An 18555-nucleotide genomic window follows, 5' to 3' on the forward strand; every position below is an offset into this window, starting at 1 on the left:
AATGGGGTACATTGATTGTAGATGTGACTCACTTATTGACACAAATAATTCTTCAGGAATCGGTGTAGCTCAGATAATAATAATAATAATAATAATAAATTTTATATAGCGCTTTTCAAGAAGCCCAAAGACGCTTTGACAGAGTACAAAAAACAAGTGCAAAAAGACAAAAATCAATAGGTAAATAATCAAAGCAAAAGGAAGGAGGAGAAGAGATAGTCAGGGGTTAAATGCTGTGGGTTAAATGTTGAATGCAGTGTTGAACAGGTGGGTCTTGAATGATGTTTTGAATGTGGTGAGTGAGGAGGAGTCTCTGATGGTGTGAGGTAGTGAGTTCCAGAGGGTGGGAGCAGCGATGGAGAAGGCCTTGCCCCCCAGGATCTGAATTTGATCCGGATGGGGGGGGGGGGGGGTCAGGAGGTTGGTACCAGCAGAGCGGAGGTTGCGGGTGGGAGTGTGTCTGGAGAGGAGGTCAGCCAGGTAGGATGGGGCCAGGTTATGGAGGGCTTTGTAGGTCAAGAGGAGGATTTTGTACTTGATTCTCTGGGGGATGGGGAGCCAGTGAAGCTTGTAAAGGACGGGGGTGATGTGGTCACGGGTCCGGGAATGGGTGAGTAGACGGGCAGCGGAGTTCTGAATGTATTGGAGTTTATTGGTGATTATTGAGGGTGTTGGGCTAGTGGCGAGGGTGCCAGCTTAGGATCCTAGGATCCTGGGTTCGAATCCTGGTCGATCGCTGAATTAACACCAGGGGGGTTGACTCAGCCTGTCATCCTTCCGAGGTCGGCAAATTGAGTACCAGTTCACTGGTAATTCCCTGTTTGTCGTAAAAAGGCGACAAAAAGGGTTGGCGGCAGGAAGGGCATCCGGCCGTAAAACATTGCTTCAAAAAGGGGACCAAAAAACAACAACAACCACGGTCCCCGAAAAAGGCCAACCCCCGCTTGCGGGGAAAAATTGCCTCTAAAGGTGGTTTTATTGAGGGTGAACCATAGAGGAGGCTGTTGCAGTAGTCGAGACGGGAGGTGATGAAGGCGTGGATGAGGGTTTCTGCAGCCGTGGAGGAGAGGGATGGACGGAGACGGGCGATGTTTTTCAGGTGAAAGAAGGCTGTCTTTGTGATGTGTTTAGTGTATTTGTCGAAGGAGAGGGTTTGGTCAAAGATGATGCCAAGATTCTGGATGTGAGGGGAGGTGGATACTGGGAAACCGTCGATGTTGAGAGCAAAGTTATGGGTGGATTTGGTGAGCGTTTTTGGGCCAATGATGATTATTTCAGATTTATCACAGTTAAGTATGAGGAAGTTGATTTGAAGCCAGGATTTTATTTCAGAGATGCAGTTTGTCAGGATAGAGTGGGTGGCGGTGGAGATGGACTTGGTGGAGATGAAAAGCTGGATGTCATCGGCGAAGCAGTGGAATTGGAGACCATGACGGCGGATTAAGTGACCAAGGGGGGACAGGTACAGGACGAAGAGGAGGGGGCCAAGAACTGAACCTTGGGGGACACCTTGGGGGAGGGGAGCAGTGGGGGATTTGCAGTTATTGATGGAGATGAACTGGCGTCTGTCAGAGAGGTATGATTTGATCCAAGAGAGGGCAGTGCCGGTAATGTTAAAGGTGGTTTCAAGTCGGGTGAGGAGGATGGTGTGATTGATGGTGTCAAAAGCGGCGCTGAGGTCGAGGAGGATGAGAATGTTGAGGTTGCCAGCGTCAGAGGAGAGGAGAAGGTCGTTGGTGATTTTGAGGAGAGCAGTTTCAGTACTGTGGTTGGAGCGGAATCCGGATTGGAATGTTTCATACAGGGTATTGGCAGAGAGGTGATGTTTGAGTTGAGTGGCTACAGCACGTTCCAAAACTTTTGACAGAAAGGGTAGGTTGGATGGGTCTGAAGTTATTTAGCGTGTCAGGGTTGAGTCCAGGTTTTTTCAGAATGGGGGTAACAGCAGCAATTTTGAGGGATGGTGGGACGATGCCTGTAGACAGGGAGGAGTTTATTGTTGCAGTGATAAGTGGAGAGAGAGCAGGAAGGGAGGTCTTGACAAAGCTGGAGGGGATGGGGTCAAGAGTGCAGGTGGCAGTTTTCATTCCTATGAGTTCAGAGAGGTCAGTAGGGGAGACCGGGGAGAATTGAGACAGGGGAAGGCAGGATAAGGGGGGGCAGGTGGTTGGAGGGGGAGCGGGTGCGGTGGTGGTTAAGTTGTTGTAGATGTTGTCAATTTTGCATTGGAAGAATGAAAGAAAGGAGATGCAGTTGTCTACTGTGAATGACTGGGTGGTGGTGTTCAGGGGGCTGAGGAGTTTGTTTATTGTAGAGAAGAGTGCTTTTGGGTTTCCGGAGCCAGAGTGGATAATTTGAGAGTAGTAGGCGGAGCGGGCGCGGGAGAGGGCATCTTTATAGTGTTGTAGGTGGTCCTTGTTGGCTTGGGAGTGAATTGTGAGACATGTTTTATTGCGGAGTCTTTCAAGTTGGCAAGCACGAGTTTTCATCAGGCAGAGTTCAGGGGTAAACCAGGGAGCAGAATGGGTGAAAGAAACTGTTTTGGTTTTTATAGGCGCAAGCTGGTCAAGGCAGGAGGAGAGTGTGGTTGTAGTAGTCAGTGAGGTCAGAAGGGGTGTGGAGGTCAACGAAGGGAGAAGTGGACATTTTTTCAGAGGGTGGATGAGAATGAGGTAGGTGAAAGAGCGTTTAGATGACAAACAAAATCCTCGAGGATGGCGGTTCTCAAAATATTGTAACGGATTTGGGAAACCGTGCACTTTGTGTAATTGATTGTAAAAATACCCCCTTGTAAATAATGTCATGATTCTTTGTAAATACCTCCATTTGTGTAAAGGTCAAAGGTCGTCCTTTAGTTAGTCCATCGCACACACGCAGAAAACCATAGGACCTTCTCAATAGTTATTTCATTCTTATGTGTTTCAGTTTAAGGCTGTGTCTCCACTAGTTGATCTTGCATTGCATCAGAACAAATAAGATAGAGCCCCTTTTCCATAGTGTTTGCCTCCATTACCAACTGCATTCGCCTACATTACCAACTGCATTCGCCTACATTACCAACTGCATTCACCCTCCATTACGCACGTGGTCAGCTCTGAGAAGGGCGTTGCCCGCCCCTCGTCATCGTGGGCGGAGCCAGGGAGAGCCCGTGCCCACCAATCGGCATTGCGGAGAGCGACCCGGTAGGCGTGCCCTCTTAGCCCACGGCTTGATCTCAGGAAGAGCAATAAAAGGGTGGCGGAGGGACTGCTTATGCAGATGAGTAAGAAGGCAGATGATCGAGGCACAAAGAGGTACGCAGGAGGGAAGTGCCCAGCTACTGAACCAGACGAGTGATTGCATCATCCCCCCCACGTGAACGGGACGCGAAGCTGCCAGCCGCTGAACCGGAGCGTGGGCGTTCGAGCGGGACCTCGACATCGTGCCGCCGAACCCGGGCCTTCCTGCCTGCCAGCTCCTTGGACCGTGTCCCTCTTCCAGCCATTCATTCCTGCGTACAATTCCCCATTCGTGCGAGTCTGCCCGTCGTCTGTCCTTTGTGTTGTCTGGGGTATAAGTTAAGCTTGTGTAAGTAAGAATTGCTCTGTGTCCTTCTGCTCCTTCCATTTCCCTGTAAATTACATTTCTTTTCTTCTCTTTGGGTTTTTGTGTAAATTATAATCTATCTATAATTCCATTAATCTCTGTGTGTATGTGTGTATGTGTGTATGTGTGTATGTGTGTATGTGTGTATGTGTGTATGTGTGTTTGTCTGTGACCGCTGTTTCTCGACAACCACGGGTCCGATATACTTTAAACTTGCCAGGTATATTGCTGGGGACCCGAGGATGTGCCTTTTCAAGGTTTGAAATTAATCGGACAAGTACTTACCGAGCTATGGCGATTTAGCCGTTCGCCGTTCGCTTTGGCATTGCGAATGGACCAAACCATTGCATGTAAATAGAGGGGGGGGGGGTTCTGTGGTCGTTGCGAATGGACCAAACCATTCATGTAAATAGAGGGGGGGGGGGGTTCTGTGGTCGTTACTGCCACGTGGTTTCAAAGTTTTTTTTTGTTGTTGTTGTTTGCACGCATGTTTTTTTGCACCCACGTACGGGCACGCCCTAGGATGTTTACACACACACACCCCTACACAAATTTTTTTTTTTTTTTTTTTTGGCAAGGAACGGGCACCCACGTACGGGCACGTCCTAGCTTATATATAGTACGGGCATGCCCTAGTAATAATAAATCCTGTTATTTCTTTCCTTTGGTTTCCTCTTTCTCGTCCGATCGTCCTCATCTTTTACCGATTGATATACGTGGCACGATTTGGCCAACGCTCAGGATCGGGTTAGTCTTTGCTAAACGGCTCGAACTTCGGGTTGCAAAAACCGCTCGGCAACTAGTCCATCTAAAACCGTGGTTCGAGCGGGAGTCCCTCCCCTGCTTCGTGGTCAGGAGTGGCACTCAGGTCCTTGAGACTTTTCATTGACCAATTACCCTGGCTGCTCCCGACCGGAAGGAGCGTTGGGACCCCCAGGATCGGCGACGGCCAGTATAAGGACAAGGGGTTAACACCCCCTTGGTAAGGGGAGCGCCGTCGTCCGTTTCCGTAACAATATTTTATCGCGGTGACCCCTTTTGACATTTTGCCAATTAAAACGTCATATTGGAGTCACAAAACATTTTAATAATTCAACATTTTCTTTTAAATGTAAAATTTATAATGCCTTTTGCATGCAGGTGCAAAAATAATCACCTCTTCCAACTCAGAAGGAAGTCCTACTTGAAGCTGGGAGACTGTGGACAAGGGCTGACCCACATCCTGGATGTCCACACCTGTTGTTTCACTGTCCATTTTATTCACATTCTGTTCATCTTCCCACTCTCCATGACCAAGATGTACCAGTTGTTGTGCCACATGAACAGGCTGGAAAAAAGAAACATTCAGAGAAGAGTAAAAACGTTAATGTCAAAATATTCTCTCTTATAATGGAGCAAACATATATGGTTATGTATGTATGTATGTATGTATGTATGTATGTATGTATGTATGTATGTATGTATGTATATTTGTGACCAAACGTCTTCTTCTTCAAATCTATTGTTACGGACACGACTTAGATGTTATGATGGGCCGAGCGGAATGGCCGCCGTGTTCGCACAAGTTACCCAATTATACTCGAACCTTGGCCGAGTCGCGCTACGCTAAATCAATTGAGGAAAAGGACACAACGGCTGGATTAAAATGAAACGACACCAGGGGTACGGTTCTCAAGACCTCCGGAGGAGGTTATAATATTGCGGAAGGTTAGATTACAGGGGTGAGAGAGACAGCATAGAAAGGTAGGCACTTAATTACGGTCTTATAGTAGCCCCGACAGACGACAGATAAACAGGACAAAACTGACTCACACGGGGATTGATGGCAAGGAAGGCGGGTAGTCGATGGCTCAAGGTGCACTCTTGGCTCAGGGACAGAATCGACCCGGTCCGGTCCGGTCCAGAGATGCGGGAGGTCTCTCAGCGCTCGGAGGTCGCGACTTGTCTTTCCAAGCTGGGGGCGCATCTGACCTCACGTCCGGTAAGTGGCTGCGTATATCCGGCGGGGAGTGACACGCCCTCGGCTCGTTAGCTCCGCCCCAGATGGAATCGGCCCGCCGCTTCTCACTGGCTGCGGGGGGTTACCGGGCTCCGCCCCTGACGAGGAGCTGACAGCCAGCCCCTTCGTGGTAACCCCGTGGAGCGCATGGGCAATGGCGGCTAACTAAGCCGGAGTGAGGACGCACACTCCCCGCGCCGCGCCGCCCCCCTCTGTTGTTGTAGTTGTTGTTGTAGTTGTTGTTGTTGTTGTTGTTGTTTCATGGGGAAGATGGGAGGAGGTATGGGGAGGTCCTAAACTCACTACTGGTGCCATACAATCACATTCTGGTGCAACGAAGAGTCAGAATTAATGGGAACGAGTCCTTAACTGACATAGACTAAGAATAACTAGCAAGAGGTCCGAAAGTTGTCTACGTGAGATGCGGTGGACCTGGGCACGACATTTAATGGGGGAAGAAGGGGAAGGTCGGTTCTACAGAGTGTTGTTTACAGACAATGGGACTAGGGAATGGGGGATTGGGGATAGTTGGGGAGTATTGGGGAAATAGGGGAATATTTACAAGCGGATTATGGAGGCCAAGTCCCATATCCGCAACACTATATATATAAAACACAGTTTGTGTGTGTGTGTGTGTGTGTGTGTGTGTGTGTGTGTGTGTGTGTGTGTGTGTGTGTGTGTAATGTTACCAATAGACTCCTAAACGGAGAGGCTTACGTGCTTGATATTTGGCATAGACATGGCCATTGAGCTTGGGACAAACATGGCCGAACTCAAAATATTTGACGATCCATATTTTTTATTCATATTTACCTCAGCGCATTTCAGCGCACAGAATCAACGGAATCAGAGCAGGTGGGCGCTGATTCACTCAGAGCGATCACGTGATGACGCTATGACGCTATGAACGATATGACGCTATTAACGCTATGAACGCTATGACACTATGACACTATGACACTATGACACTGACACTCTGACACTCTGACACTCTGACACTCTGACACTCTGACACTCTGACACTCTGACACTCTGACACTCTGACACTCTGACACTCTGACACTCTGACACTCTGACACTGACACTATGAAAAAAAAAATCGCTATGATGCTATCAAATGCTATGAAAAAAAAAAAAATCGCTCGCTTTACCAAGGGGCTCGCTCTCCCCCCCGTTCCCCTCCCCTCCCCTTCCCCCTCCCCCTCCCCCGCCCGGCAATGCCGGGTACTTCTGCTAGTATATATATAAACCGAAAAACAGTCTGTGAAGCCATGATGCGGCGAAACCTGTGACTTCTAATTCTCTTATGCTCCCACCTCTTCTTCTTCACCACAAACACCCCAAACCCTGAGTTTGACTTACGCAGTTTGACCCAAGCTTTGAGATCCTGTGATTGGCTGTTGTTACAGTCTGACCTGTTCTTCTTCTCTTAACCTTCCTCTTCTTCATTCACCCCAGCCCCAGAGTTAGATTTATGTGGTTTGATCCAAGACTTGAGAGCCTGTGATTGGCTGTGGGATGGAAGAGAAACAGGATGGTGATGGGGTGATGGTGGTGTGGCCATTTTTGAGGAGTGCTTTGGACTTTTGACAAAGCCACAATGAGGGGATTTCCCAGGCAAAAGCTTGAATGCATGATTTCGTTTTGAGAAGTGAAAGATATTCATTCGTGCCACCTCGGATGGTGGGGCAAATTTGAGGATGGATTGTCTGCTCCGAAAACGAGGCAGCAACGGAAGGGCGGCCACAGAAGCCTTCATTCCACGGTGGCGGCATGTGCTCCGCAGTGAGGCCAGGTCACCTCTGTAAGGTGGCTTGAATCCGGTGGAGAGTTCACTGAGGGCAAAATGCTTTGAAGCTGGGACCTCAGAGGTCAGTGAGAAAACAAATCCAGAGAGAGACCTCGTAATGTAGATAGTTTCATCCGAGGTCATCCTCGTGCCCATATGCTAGCGTCTACCTTCATTGGGGCGTCTCATGGTGCTGATCATTCCATCCATCACCCTTGTGCCGGCCATTTGACTGCTGTCACGAGGCATCACCCTGGGAGGGGACTTGGCGACCCTGGGAGTAGGGCGGCCAGCTCTTGGAAAAGTCCTGGTTGTTCCAAACTTCTTCCATTTAAGAATTATGGAGGCCACTGTACTCTTGGGAACCTTCAACGCAGCAGAATTTTTTTTGAAGGCTTCCCCAGATCTGTGCCTCAACACAATCCTGTCTGAGATCTGCAGGCAGTTCCTTCGACCTCATGGCTTGGTTTTTGCTCTGATATGTATTGTCAGCTGTGAGACCTTATATAGACAGGTGTGTGCCTTCCCAAATCATGTCCAATCAATTGAATTTACCACAGGTTGACTCCAATGAAGGTGTAGAAACATCTCAAAGATGATCAAGAGAAATGGGAGGCACCTGAGCTAAATTTGAAGCGTCATAGCAAAGGGTATGAATACTTATGTCAGTCATATTTCAGTTTTTTTCTTTTTAATAAATTTGCAAAACTTTCTAAAATCCTGTTTTCTCTGTCATTATGGGGTATTGAGTATGGGGTATGGGGTATTTTTGAAGCAATGTTTTACGGCCGGATGCCCTTCCTGACGCCAACCCTTTTTGTCGCCTTTTACGACAAGCAGGGAATTACCAGTGAACTGGTACTCAATTAGCCGACCTCGGAAGGATGACAGGCTGAGTCAACGCCAGGGGGGTTGACTCAGCCTGTCATCCTTCCGAGATCGGCTAATTGAGTACCAGTTCACTGGTAATTCCCTGCTTGTCGTAAAAGGCGACAAAAAGGGTTGGCGTCAGAAAGGGCATCCGGCCGTAAAATATTGCTTCAAAAAGGGGACCGAAAAACAACAACAACCACGGTCCCCGAAAAAGGCCAACCCCCGCTTGCGGGGAAAAATGGCCGCAAGGTTTTTTTTTTTTTTTAATGGGGTATTGAGTGTAGATTGATGAGGGAAAAAATGAATTTAAACGATTTCAGCATAAGGCTGCAACATAACAAAATGTGAAAAAAGTGAAGGGGTCTGAATACTTTCTGAATGCACTGTATAAATAAATTGGCTCCTCCCATGCTCTTCCAGCAGAAGAAAGCTGCATAACTGCAACCATGAAAGGCTACACAAGGTATAAATAAGCCCTTTGCTGTTTCAAACTCTTCCCAGAGTCCCTCCACAGTTGTAATGACACTTACACATAATACACACAAGAGAAACCCAATGCTACACACCCTCAGCTGCCGGACCGGTTTCATCAGATTGGCGAGTCATCGCGGCAGCATGGACAGAAACACGTACCATCGAGAATACGTGTAAATATACATCTCCCACCAGCCACAAACAGCTCCATGTAACAAACAGCTTAATTCATTACATATCCAACTGAACAACAGAAACATGACAGAGCATTTCAAAATGCAGAGCCCCGATGGGTTACATCGATTACAGATCTGACTCACTTATTCACACAAATAATGCTTCAGAAATCCATGTAGCTCAGAGGAAATATAAAGACTTCCGATTAACTACTTAAAGTGTATCGAGCTCCCCAGGGGGCATCTTCGTTGACCGGATTTCAGTTGATTATGGTATATACTTATGTATACAGTATATGTTAAAATAAGCATCTCTGTGAGATCTTGCGATTTCCGATGTTTTTAGATGTTGTTTTTCAACCTAGAAAAAGATAAACCGATTTGAAGGTTTTAAAATTCAATGATAAAAATTTTGAGATCCACATATGGGCAGATGAGGGAAGTAAGAGGAAAAAAAACCCTCGCAATGGCCGCTAAAGATGCATGTAATCCTTCGAATCTCAGTTTATTTTTTTGAAGAATATTAAAAAGACAGGGAGAGAGAGAGAGGGGGTCAAAGATGTCTCTTTGAAGTTGGACCACAAGTTTTTTTTCCATGAACCAAACTTTGGTTGGCTAATTGGATGGAAATTTGTGGGTGATGAGTTGCACCATTGGGAACAGCATGAAAAACTGTCAATTAAGCTTAACTTCATTTTTTACTTTGTTTTTGAAATTTAGATTTCAAAGGGCTCATTTTAAGTGGTTAAAAACACATTTAAGAGTTACAAAACATTATTATAATTCAGCAATTCCTTTTGAATGCAAAATTTATAATGCGTTTTGTGCACAGGTGCAAAAGGCTGACTGACGGTCCTTGTTAGAGAAGGTTAAAAACATAATCACCTCTTCCAACTCAGAAGGAGGTCCTACTTGAAGCTGAGAGACCTTTGACACCAAGTGCTGACCCACATCCTGGATGTCCGCACGTGTTGTTTCACTGTCCATTTTATTTACGCTCTGTTCATCTTCCCACTCTCCATGACCAAGACGTACCAGTTCTTGTGCTACATCTACAGGCTGGAAACAAGAAACATTCAGAGAAGTCAAAGGTTAATGTCAAAATATATAAGCAATATGCCAAATTGAAAACAAGGTTTTGGTTTAATGACTAACATATACTACCTGTATAGTAGCTTTTCATTAAAGACTCCTATTTCAGATTCCCAGGAGGCTAGAAAAAGCATGATTAACTCAACAGGGTTTCAGGTAAAAGCATGCTAAACAATGACTATTTTGAATTACGTTTCAGATAAAAACAATGACTATTTTGAAACACGTTTGATTCAATGGTTTTTGTAAGTTGTTTTTCAATCACTTGGAAAATGTCTTTCAATCCTGACAAATTACATATTCTCACTGTCCGAAAGGACCGTATGGCAAGCCCTCCCATCTACTCTCTTGGCAATCAGCTTGAGGAAGTTCAGTCACTCAACCTTCAGTCTCACTATCAGCCATTATCTTTCTTGGGCAAACCACATTCCAAAGTTGGTCTCCAACGACAGTCGTCGACTGGACATCCTTCGTCGTACAAAATCCTTCCTTAGCGCACCTAAACTCCTATCCACATACAAAGCCTTAATCTGCAACTTGATGGAATTACTGCACTATCTGGGTGACACCCCTGCCTCACACCTTTTTCAGCTTGACGCCATGGAAATCAAGGTCTTCTGGATTATTATAATCTCACAGAATGAAGCTGAGTTTATGGGCCTCACTTTCCCATCGCAGACAGGTAGGTCAGTGGTATCTGGCTTCTTCCGCCGTCTTTCTGGTCTTGCGCCCTCTGTTATTTCCGTGCTTTGTCCCTCCTACCTCCACCAGGTGTCTGCAGGGAGCACATGGTCCACGATCAACCCCATTTTGGTGAAATTCCTAAAATCCAGAATAACTCGCACCTCCACTCATTTGTGCCTCTTTTTTGCTGGCTGTGGAACCATTTTCCACATTTTCATCAATCTCATTCTCCAAGTCTTCAAGACAGCTGTTCACCACTATCTCAGATCATCCCTCATTCAAAACCAGGATAGGCCCTTTAGGCCCTTTACCTACCCTCGTTAAAGGGCCTGTGTAGGCCCTTTACCTACCCTCGTTAACCCCTGCCCACCATCCCCAAGGAAACATCCTTCCAAATCTCCTGTTTTTCCTTCTTCAAAGTTACCTCTCACTGACCATGGCATCTCAGCAAAGGACTTCTGCAACTCATTGGGACTGACACAATCTGTCAACTTCCCGATCCTAATCTCAGTCAACCATACGTCATCTCTTCTGAATTTGGTGACGACGAACTTCCCTGTAAATGTCTGCTGTACCTCTTCTGCACCAATCGGAATGTTCATCTGACCATATGCTTGTGAAACTGGACATCTCTCTGGCCATTCTCACAGAGCCACCTCAGTGGAAACAAGTCTGTCATTATATTCAGGCTGACTGGCATGGTCTTCAAGCAGCCATCAAACATCTAGACTGGTCTCCAATTTCTACTGTCTCTGACAACTCATCCTGGGAATTTTTCCAAAGAAATTCGCTCTCTCTCATGCACAGATTTATCCAATCTAGTCTTCAGTCGTCTTACTCTCCCTCCCACCCATGGTACATGTGGTGAGGCATGTGGTGGCCTCACCACATGCAACATGGGTGGGAGGAAGGGTAGCCTGTGGTGAGGTAGTTGCCCTGAAATAACTTGCCCTTCGCCTCATGGAAGGCAAATCCAACTGAAGGTAATCTCAGTTCCTTCCACAAAGCTCGGTACAAGTGTGTATTCCCTTAGGAGAGCCAGGAAACAATATCTCTCTACTCTCATGACTGAACCCTGGTGTTGGGCTAGCGGCTAGGGTGCCGGCTTAGGATCCTAGGATCCTGGGTTCGAATCCCGGTCGATCGCTGAATTAACGCCAGGGGGGTTGACTCAGCCTGTCATCCTTCCGAGGTCGGCTAATTGAGTACCAGTTCACTGGTAATTCCCTGTTTGTCGCTAAAGGCGGCAAAAAGGGTTGGCGTCAGGAAGGGCATCCGGCCGTAAAACATTGCTTCAAAAAGGGGACCAAAAAACAACAACCACGGTTCCCGAAAAAGGCCAACCCCCGCTTGCGGGGAAAAATGGCCTCTAAAGGTGTTTTTTTTCTTTCTTTTTTCTCATGACTGAACTCAAACTTGTCTCCCTCCTCCAAATGCTGGTGGTGTTTCGTCAAGGCTGTTTCTGGTATTTGTCCGCCCTCCATCCCCTCCCTGACCTAAAATGGCTAAACATCTGCCATGCTTGTGAAAAGGATGAATGCCTCAACATCTTGTCCCAAACCCATCGCTCCCTGTACCCACCTTACCCAGTCGAACCCAGCTGCTCCTGGACCCTGTGTCCTTCACTCCTGACAAGGTGCAGAAGTTTCTTTCAAACCTTGACTCTGATTCTGCAAATAGACCAGACTGCATCAGCCCACAGGTCCTAAAATCCTGCTCTGCCACTCTATCTCACCTTCTCTCTGTTCTCTTCACCCTCTCTTTTGCTCAATGTCATCTGCCATATGCTTGGAAATCAGCCAACATTACCGCTTTACACAAAAAATGTGCAAAAACAGATCCTTGCAACTACAGACCAATCAGCCTGCTTCCAATAATCAGAAAGACATGGAATCCATAATCACTTCTGATATTAAATCCTTCCTTTTCTCTAATGTCAATCTCAGATGATCAATTTGGATTCAGAGCAGGCCACTCTACCCTGGACATGCTGCTTCTGCTTTCTCCACAATGGATGGAGGTCCTCAATGTGACAGAGCAATCTTCCTTGACATATATTGTGCCTTTGATAAGGTCTGGCACCTACAATGCTCACCAAACTCTCCTCATCCATGTATCCATGACAATCCATGGCAATCTCCACTCATGGCTCGCTGATATCCTCTGCTATCGTAGTCAATGTGTGGCTCTTTGTAATTCTTTCATATCCTCTTCCTCTCCAGGCTGGAGTTCCTCAAGGTAGTGTTCTGGGCCCTATGCATTTTCTAATCTTCATCAATGATCTTTCCAAATCTCTGTAAAATCCTTTATCTCTTTACTGATGACTCTACTCTCTGCCGTTCCATCTCTCAATCCTCAGATCGGCAGTCTGCAGCCTCTTCACTCTGCAGATCTGGACATCACAAGCTGGTCAAACAAGTGGAACATGTCTTTCAATCCTGAAATATCTCAAACTCTCACCATGTCTCTACAAAAAGAGTCTGGAAAACCCTTCCATCTACTTTCTCAACAATCCACTCAAAGAAGGTCTGTCACTTAAGCTTTTGGGTCTCACTATCTGTCATGATCTTTCCTGGGAGAGACAAATTTCCAAGCTGGCCTCAAAAGCCAGTTTCTGACTAGAAATCCTCCTTCATGCAATGTCCTTGGCACTACTGAGCTCCTAACCACTTACAAAGCTTTCATCTGCAACTTGATTGAGTACTGCTCTCCCCTCTGGGCTAATTCTCCGACCTCACACCTACCTTGGCTTCATGCTATAGAAACCAAAGCTTTCAGAATCATTGGAATCTCCCGCGATGAAGCTATCTCTGAGGGCCTTTCACTCACTCACCGCAGGCAGGCTGGTGGTCTTTGTTTTCTACTCCCTCCTCTCCGGCCTTGCACCCCCTGCTCTGTCCCCCCAATATTTCTGCAGGACGCACAAGGTCTGCCAGAAACCCCCTTCTGTTCATACTTCCAAAATAAAGACTCTCTGCACACCTTCATTCTTTCATGCCTCTTTTTCCCACCTCTGAAACAAACTACCACACACTCTTCATTTCCCACTCCTCCCTCCAGGTCTTTAAAACAGCTGTGCACCACCATCTTATCTTCCCCAATCCAAAACCTTGATCTTTTCTACCCCCGTTAATACACCCAAATCCATCTCCTTCAAATTCCGTTTTCTTTTCTGAAAGTCTCTGTAGTGTCCATCTTGTTTATCACGTGTACCCCGCCCTAACCCTTTCTCAGATCTCCTGATGTCCCTATTCCCTACTGTTGTTGTGATTCCCTCTCTCTCACCTTCTTTTCTCCCTCTCCCTTTATGATATGTTCTATGTGTTAGCTCTTATACGAGCCTCGACTCAGTATACAAAAAAAAAAAAATACATTTGATGGTTAGTTGGTCATTTAGTTTTAGTTGCTCTCTGATTTTAGATAAACAATCTACAACCTCGATTCCCTGAATTAGCTCCATAATCTGTTTCACATTTTTTTTGTTCAAAATGAGCATCAAACACAATCATGTGATCAATTTTTGACAAAGGTGTCACTCTACGGTGCAGTGGGTCATTTGCCAAAGGGCCTGCTATTGTATATCACACCGTCGGCAACGACATATCCTTGAGCTGGAACCGAGGCATAATGCCATCTTCTTTGGTGGCATAACTGACAATCTTGGCACGAAGGGCCTTCAGTTGGGTGCAGTACGTGAGCCGTACAAACTCTTCGATTGCATCCTCACTCCAGTCTTGCCCTACACAATTGAAATGCAGTCATCATCTTTGTCATCTTTACAAATGTGGTCATTTCATGCAAACCAGTCACTTTTAGCAATCCTTTTCCTATCTCTCCAATTCGGAATTAAATATACGTTCTAAATGGTAGTAATTGAGAAACTACCACAAGATAAACGAGAACGATATTCGACGTCACAATGTCAAACGATATGCCGCCTCCCACATTATTACATAATTATACACGAGTGGGGTCACCCGTGGGAATCCCACGGGCATGGACGCGTGTGACATTCCGACATATTGAGTTAGATGCTGCACCTGCACATTGTTTCATAAAATGGTTACTGGCAATTTATCAGATCCACAAATAATGTAATCTACACAATGTATTTACTTCTGATAACATGTGAATGCATGTGCGTGCACACCCACACACACACTCCACATGTATATACATGTTTAAAGTGTACGTGCACAATGCACATAACTAATAAAATAAAAACAAAGAACTATCTCTCGGTAATTTCCTGAAACGCGGTGAATTCTCTCGGTTTCTCGGTCAAATTTTTCCTTTGGGCGGTGTATAATCGCTCCAAACGAAATATCTCAGCAATTTCCCGTCTGTTAATTTATTTATTTTACATATGTGAATTACACGTCCATGCACACGTAAAATGGAGTTTGTATTTGCACACGTGGAATGAACACGTGAACCTTTACTTCCGGATGATAATAATATTGAATGAAATAAGAACGAATAAATATGTCGGCATCATTGTTGACGTTTTTGTGACGACTGTCATTAAATGGAAAAGTAATACATCTTAACGAAAAAGAAAAAGCGAATCTTTCATTTTATGTCGACATGTTGCCGTCTGTCATGTTCGGTGGTGTATGATACATCGTTCCGCGATTTTTTATATATCTCGGCATTTTCCCATGTGTGCATTTATTTTTTCAATTATTGCTGAAATTGAGTCTAAAACCATCGATAAAAGTGAAATAAGATGGTGAATTGGAGATAAAAATCGTGAGTGTGACAATGAATGGGCTTTATTTTACAGGCCTTCAAAAATGCATTTCGTTCTATGAACGGAAACTTTCATCGGATTTTTTTTTCCCGTTTTTTTTCAACCGAGTCTAAAACTATGTTAGTGTTACGGATTCGTCACTTCCATCGTGGTTTTCATCCACTGCAAGCATTTTTGGTTCCATGTACTGTTATTGTTTCAGTGAAATGGAGAAAACCGTTTGCAAAAGTTAAAAAATTAATGTTTTAAAAGAAACCAGAAACCGGATCTGGAGAAACCGGAAGAAGAAGAGGAAGAAAAAATAAAAGGCGGAGCAAGTGAGGTCGGGAAGAAAAGCCGAGCTGCTTTGAGGTCTCGAGGAGACGCTGGTGAATGGGGGTCACGAGCGAACTTTGGGTTTCCTGGGAAAGGGATTCCTGTGGCAGAGTGGTTATCGCTGTGACAGATAAACATGCGTGTCGGGTTTTGCGGTCGATTCCGAAGAGAATCGTTGAAGTGCAGGTACGCCTTCAGTACGGGCCCGTCGGCCATTTTACCTCGCTCCCGATTTCGCATCGCTCAAGGCTTTTCACCTCGCTTCAGCCATTTCACCGCACCGTCGTTAACCTGGTTTGCATGTGTAACGTGGATTTTGAGTGGTAATTTGCGGTTCACCGCTTGGGAGCCGTTGAACGTTCATACCCAAAGGTGTGATTTCCCAGTCGCCTCTTGAGGGCACCTTTGCGCATCTTTGGCAGCGTGACTGTCAGTCGAACTGGATTCTGGTCTCGATACGACATCGTTCTTACGATCACCGGAGCGTGGATCGACTTTGGCTTGATGCCGGGACAGAGACTTTGGAAATGTTCTTTTCGCTCACTTGGAGCACAGTGAGTTATATTGTACGAAACTGATGGTACCATCTTAGGAATGAGATAACATTGGTTGTATAATTGATTAATATTGTTCTTGTGCTGGTATTCTTGTGTGACCTGAATAAAATACTTGTTTTTTGGTAACAATTGGTGTGGTTTCACCATTGGTCATTGACACACAGAATAACACATCTTTCTGCCGTGACTCCTTTCGGGGCTCGGAGGTACACCGTGACCGGGGTTTGGGGAGGAGCACATAACAGAAATTGGGGCCTCGTCCGGGATAGAATTCCCTAACATTCCCAAATTTGGAATTTTCTAACATTCCCAATTGTTTCAAAAAATTGGAACTTTTTTTGTGTGAAGGTTAACAGATGCTAACTAATAGTCACCATGGTGTTTGACGCAGAAAAGTTTGCGGCGTCCCCTAAAGAGGCACAGTTCCAGGCGTTAAAAAGATCGGAACTCATGATATTGGCCAAATATTTTAACTTGGAGGTCCGAGTTAGTATGAAGAAAGCAGAGATTCAGACATTGGTGGTAGAGTCTCCAGTGGGACAAGGAACATGGGAAAACGTAGCCTTGGATTGGTTACCAGAGGAAAAAGGAAATGTGGAGCTCTGGAAATTGGAGATGCAACTGCAGAGCCAGGAAAGGTTAAAAGAGTTGGAATGGAAAGCCGAGGAGAGAAGAGCCGAGGAAAGAGCAGAGGAAAGGAGAGCTGAAAAAGAACTCGAGGAGAGAAGAGCAGAGGAAAGGAGAGCTGAAAAGGAACTCGAGGAAAGAAGAGCAGAACAGGGACGAGAACGAGGAGAGAAGAGCAGAGGAAAGGAGAGCTGAAGAAGAAAGAAGAGCAGAGGAAAGGAGAGCCAAAAGGGAGTTAAAGGAATGGGACATGGAGTATCAGAAGGAACTTAAACTCAAGGAGCTGGAATTACTGGGGGAACGGAGAGAAGTAGTATCCATGCCGGCTAGTTCGACAACCAGTCGGAACTCTTGGGATGTTGGTAGGCATGTGAGGCTGGTTCCACCCTTCAATGAAAAGGAGGTACCCAAGTTTTTTTTTTTTTTTTACACTTTGAGAAGGTGGCTCAAATGTTAAAATGGCGTGTGGGGTCCTGGACTATGTTAGTGCAAAGTGTTCTGGTGGGTAAAGCTCAAGATATCTATTCGGCTTTACCGATTGACCAATGTGCAGATTATGAGATAGTGAAGAAAGCCATTCTCAAAGAACCCTGAATTGGTCCCTGAAGCTTACCGGCAACAATTCAGGAATGCCAGGAAGAGAGAGAGAGAGAGAGACCCATGGAGTTTGCCAGAATGAAGGAAACTATGTTTGATAGGTGGTGTGACTCAAAGGAGATTGGGAAAGACCTCAACCTTTTGCGACAATTGATCTTGGTGGAGGAATTCAAACAGTGTGTCCACATGGACATTAAAGTACATCTGGATGAAAAAAAAGTACCGGAGTTGTATGAGGCAGCAACAGTGGCAGATGACTATGCCTTGACACAGGATGGGGTTCCACAAACCTAACTTCCCACCGAGAGTTAGCCAGGGGAGTTACGGCAAATCAGGTTCGGAGAACAAATTTTCATGGAGGCGGCCTAGAGAGGACTATGAGGGACAAATCTGATACCGTGACTTTCAGGGAACAGAAGACTACAGTTCCAAGACATACCTATCTTCCGGGGGGCCCGAGGCAGACCACGAGTTTTTCCTCCGGGCCTACTTGCGCTTTTTGCAAGAAACCTGGGCATTTGATGTCCCAATGTTACGCCCTGAAAAGGAAAAATCAGGAGCAAAGTCAAACTAGTGCAACTCCGAATACATTGGCCAATGCGAGAAATCGTACTTTGAGGACAGTGCCTTGTGAAGGTTCCCGTGCCAAAGTTACGGCATCACAGAACGACCTTGTCCAAGAAGGTTACAAACCTTTTATTTCCGAGGGGTTTGTGTCACTGGATGGGGACGTAACTAACCAAACATGTTAGGGTATTGAGGAACACAGGAGCACATCAATCTTTGATGCTTGAAGGCATTTTGCTATTGTCAGAGAAGACGGCAACTGGTGTAAGTGTTCTTTTACAGGGGGTTGGTGGCTATGTTAAAGCTCCTCTTCATGTCATCCATTTAAAGTCTGATTTGGTGTCAGGACCGGTCACTGTGGGGTTACAAGCCACTCTTCCTGTAGAGTGAATTTTTCATTATCGGGAATGATTTGACCGGTGGTTGAGTTTCTGGTAATCCAATGTTGGTTGAAAAGCCCAGTATGA

General features: G+C 45.8%; 1 protein-coding gene across 1 annotated transcript in view; it reads right to left on the reverse strand.

Moving 5' to 3' along the window:
* LOC137434074 (tudor and KH domain-containing protein) overlaps nt 1–18555 on the reverse strand; it is a 127331-nt gene that overhangs the window by 14518 nt on the left and 94258 nt on the right. Inside the window, exons 10-12 of the mRNA XM_078785786.1 lie at nt 14260–14411; nt 9782–9955; nt 4742–4912 (exon numbers count right to left, since the gene is read on the reverse strand). Of these exons, the coding sequence (XP_078641912.1) occupies nt 4742–4912; nt 9782–9955; nt 14260–14411 (497 nt within the window). The remainder of the gene's footprint in view (nt 1–4741; nt 4913–9781; nt 9956–14259; nt 14412–18555) is intronic.

This window comes from Myxine glutinosa, chromosome 10 (genome assembly GCF_964187855.1).
Source record: "Myxine glutinosa chromosome 10, kmMyxGlut1.1, whole genome shotgun sequence".
In the NCBI taxonomy this organism is placed as follows: Eukaryota; Metazoa; Chordata; class Myxini; order Myxiniformes; family Myxinidae; genus Myxine; species Myxine glutinosa.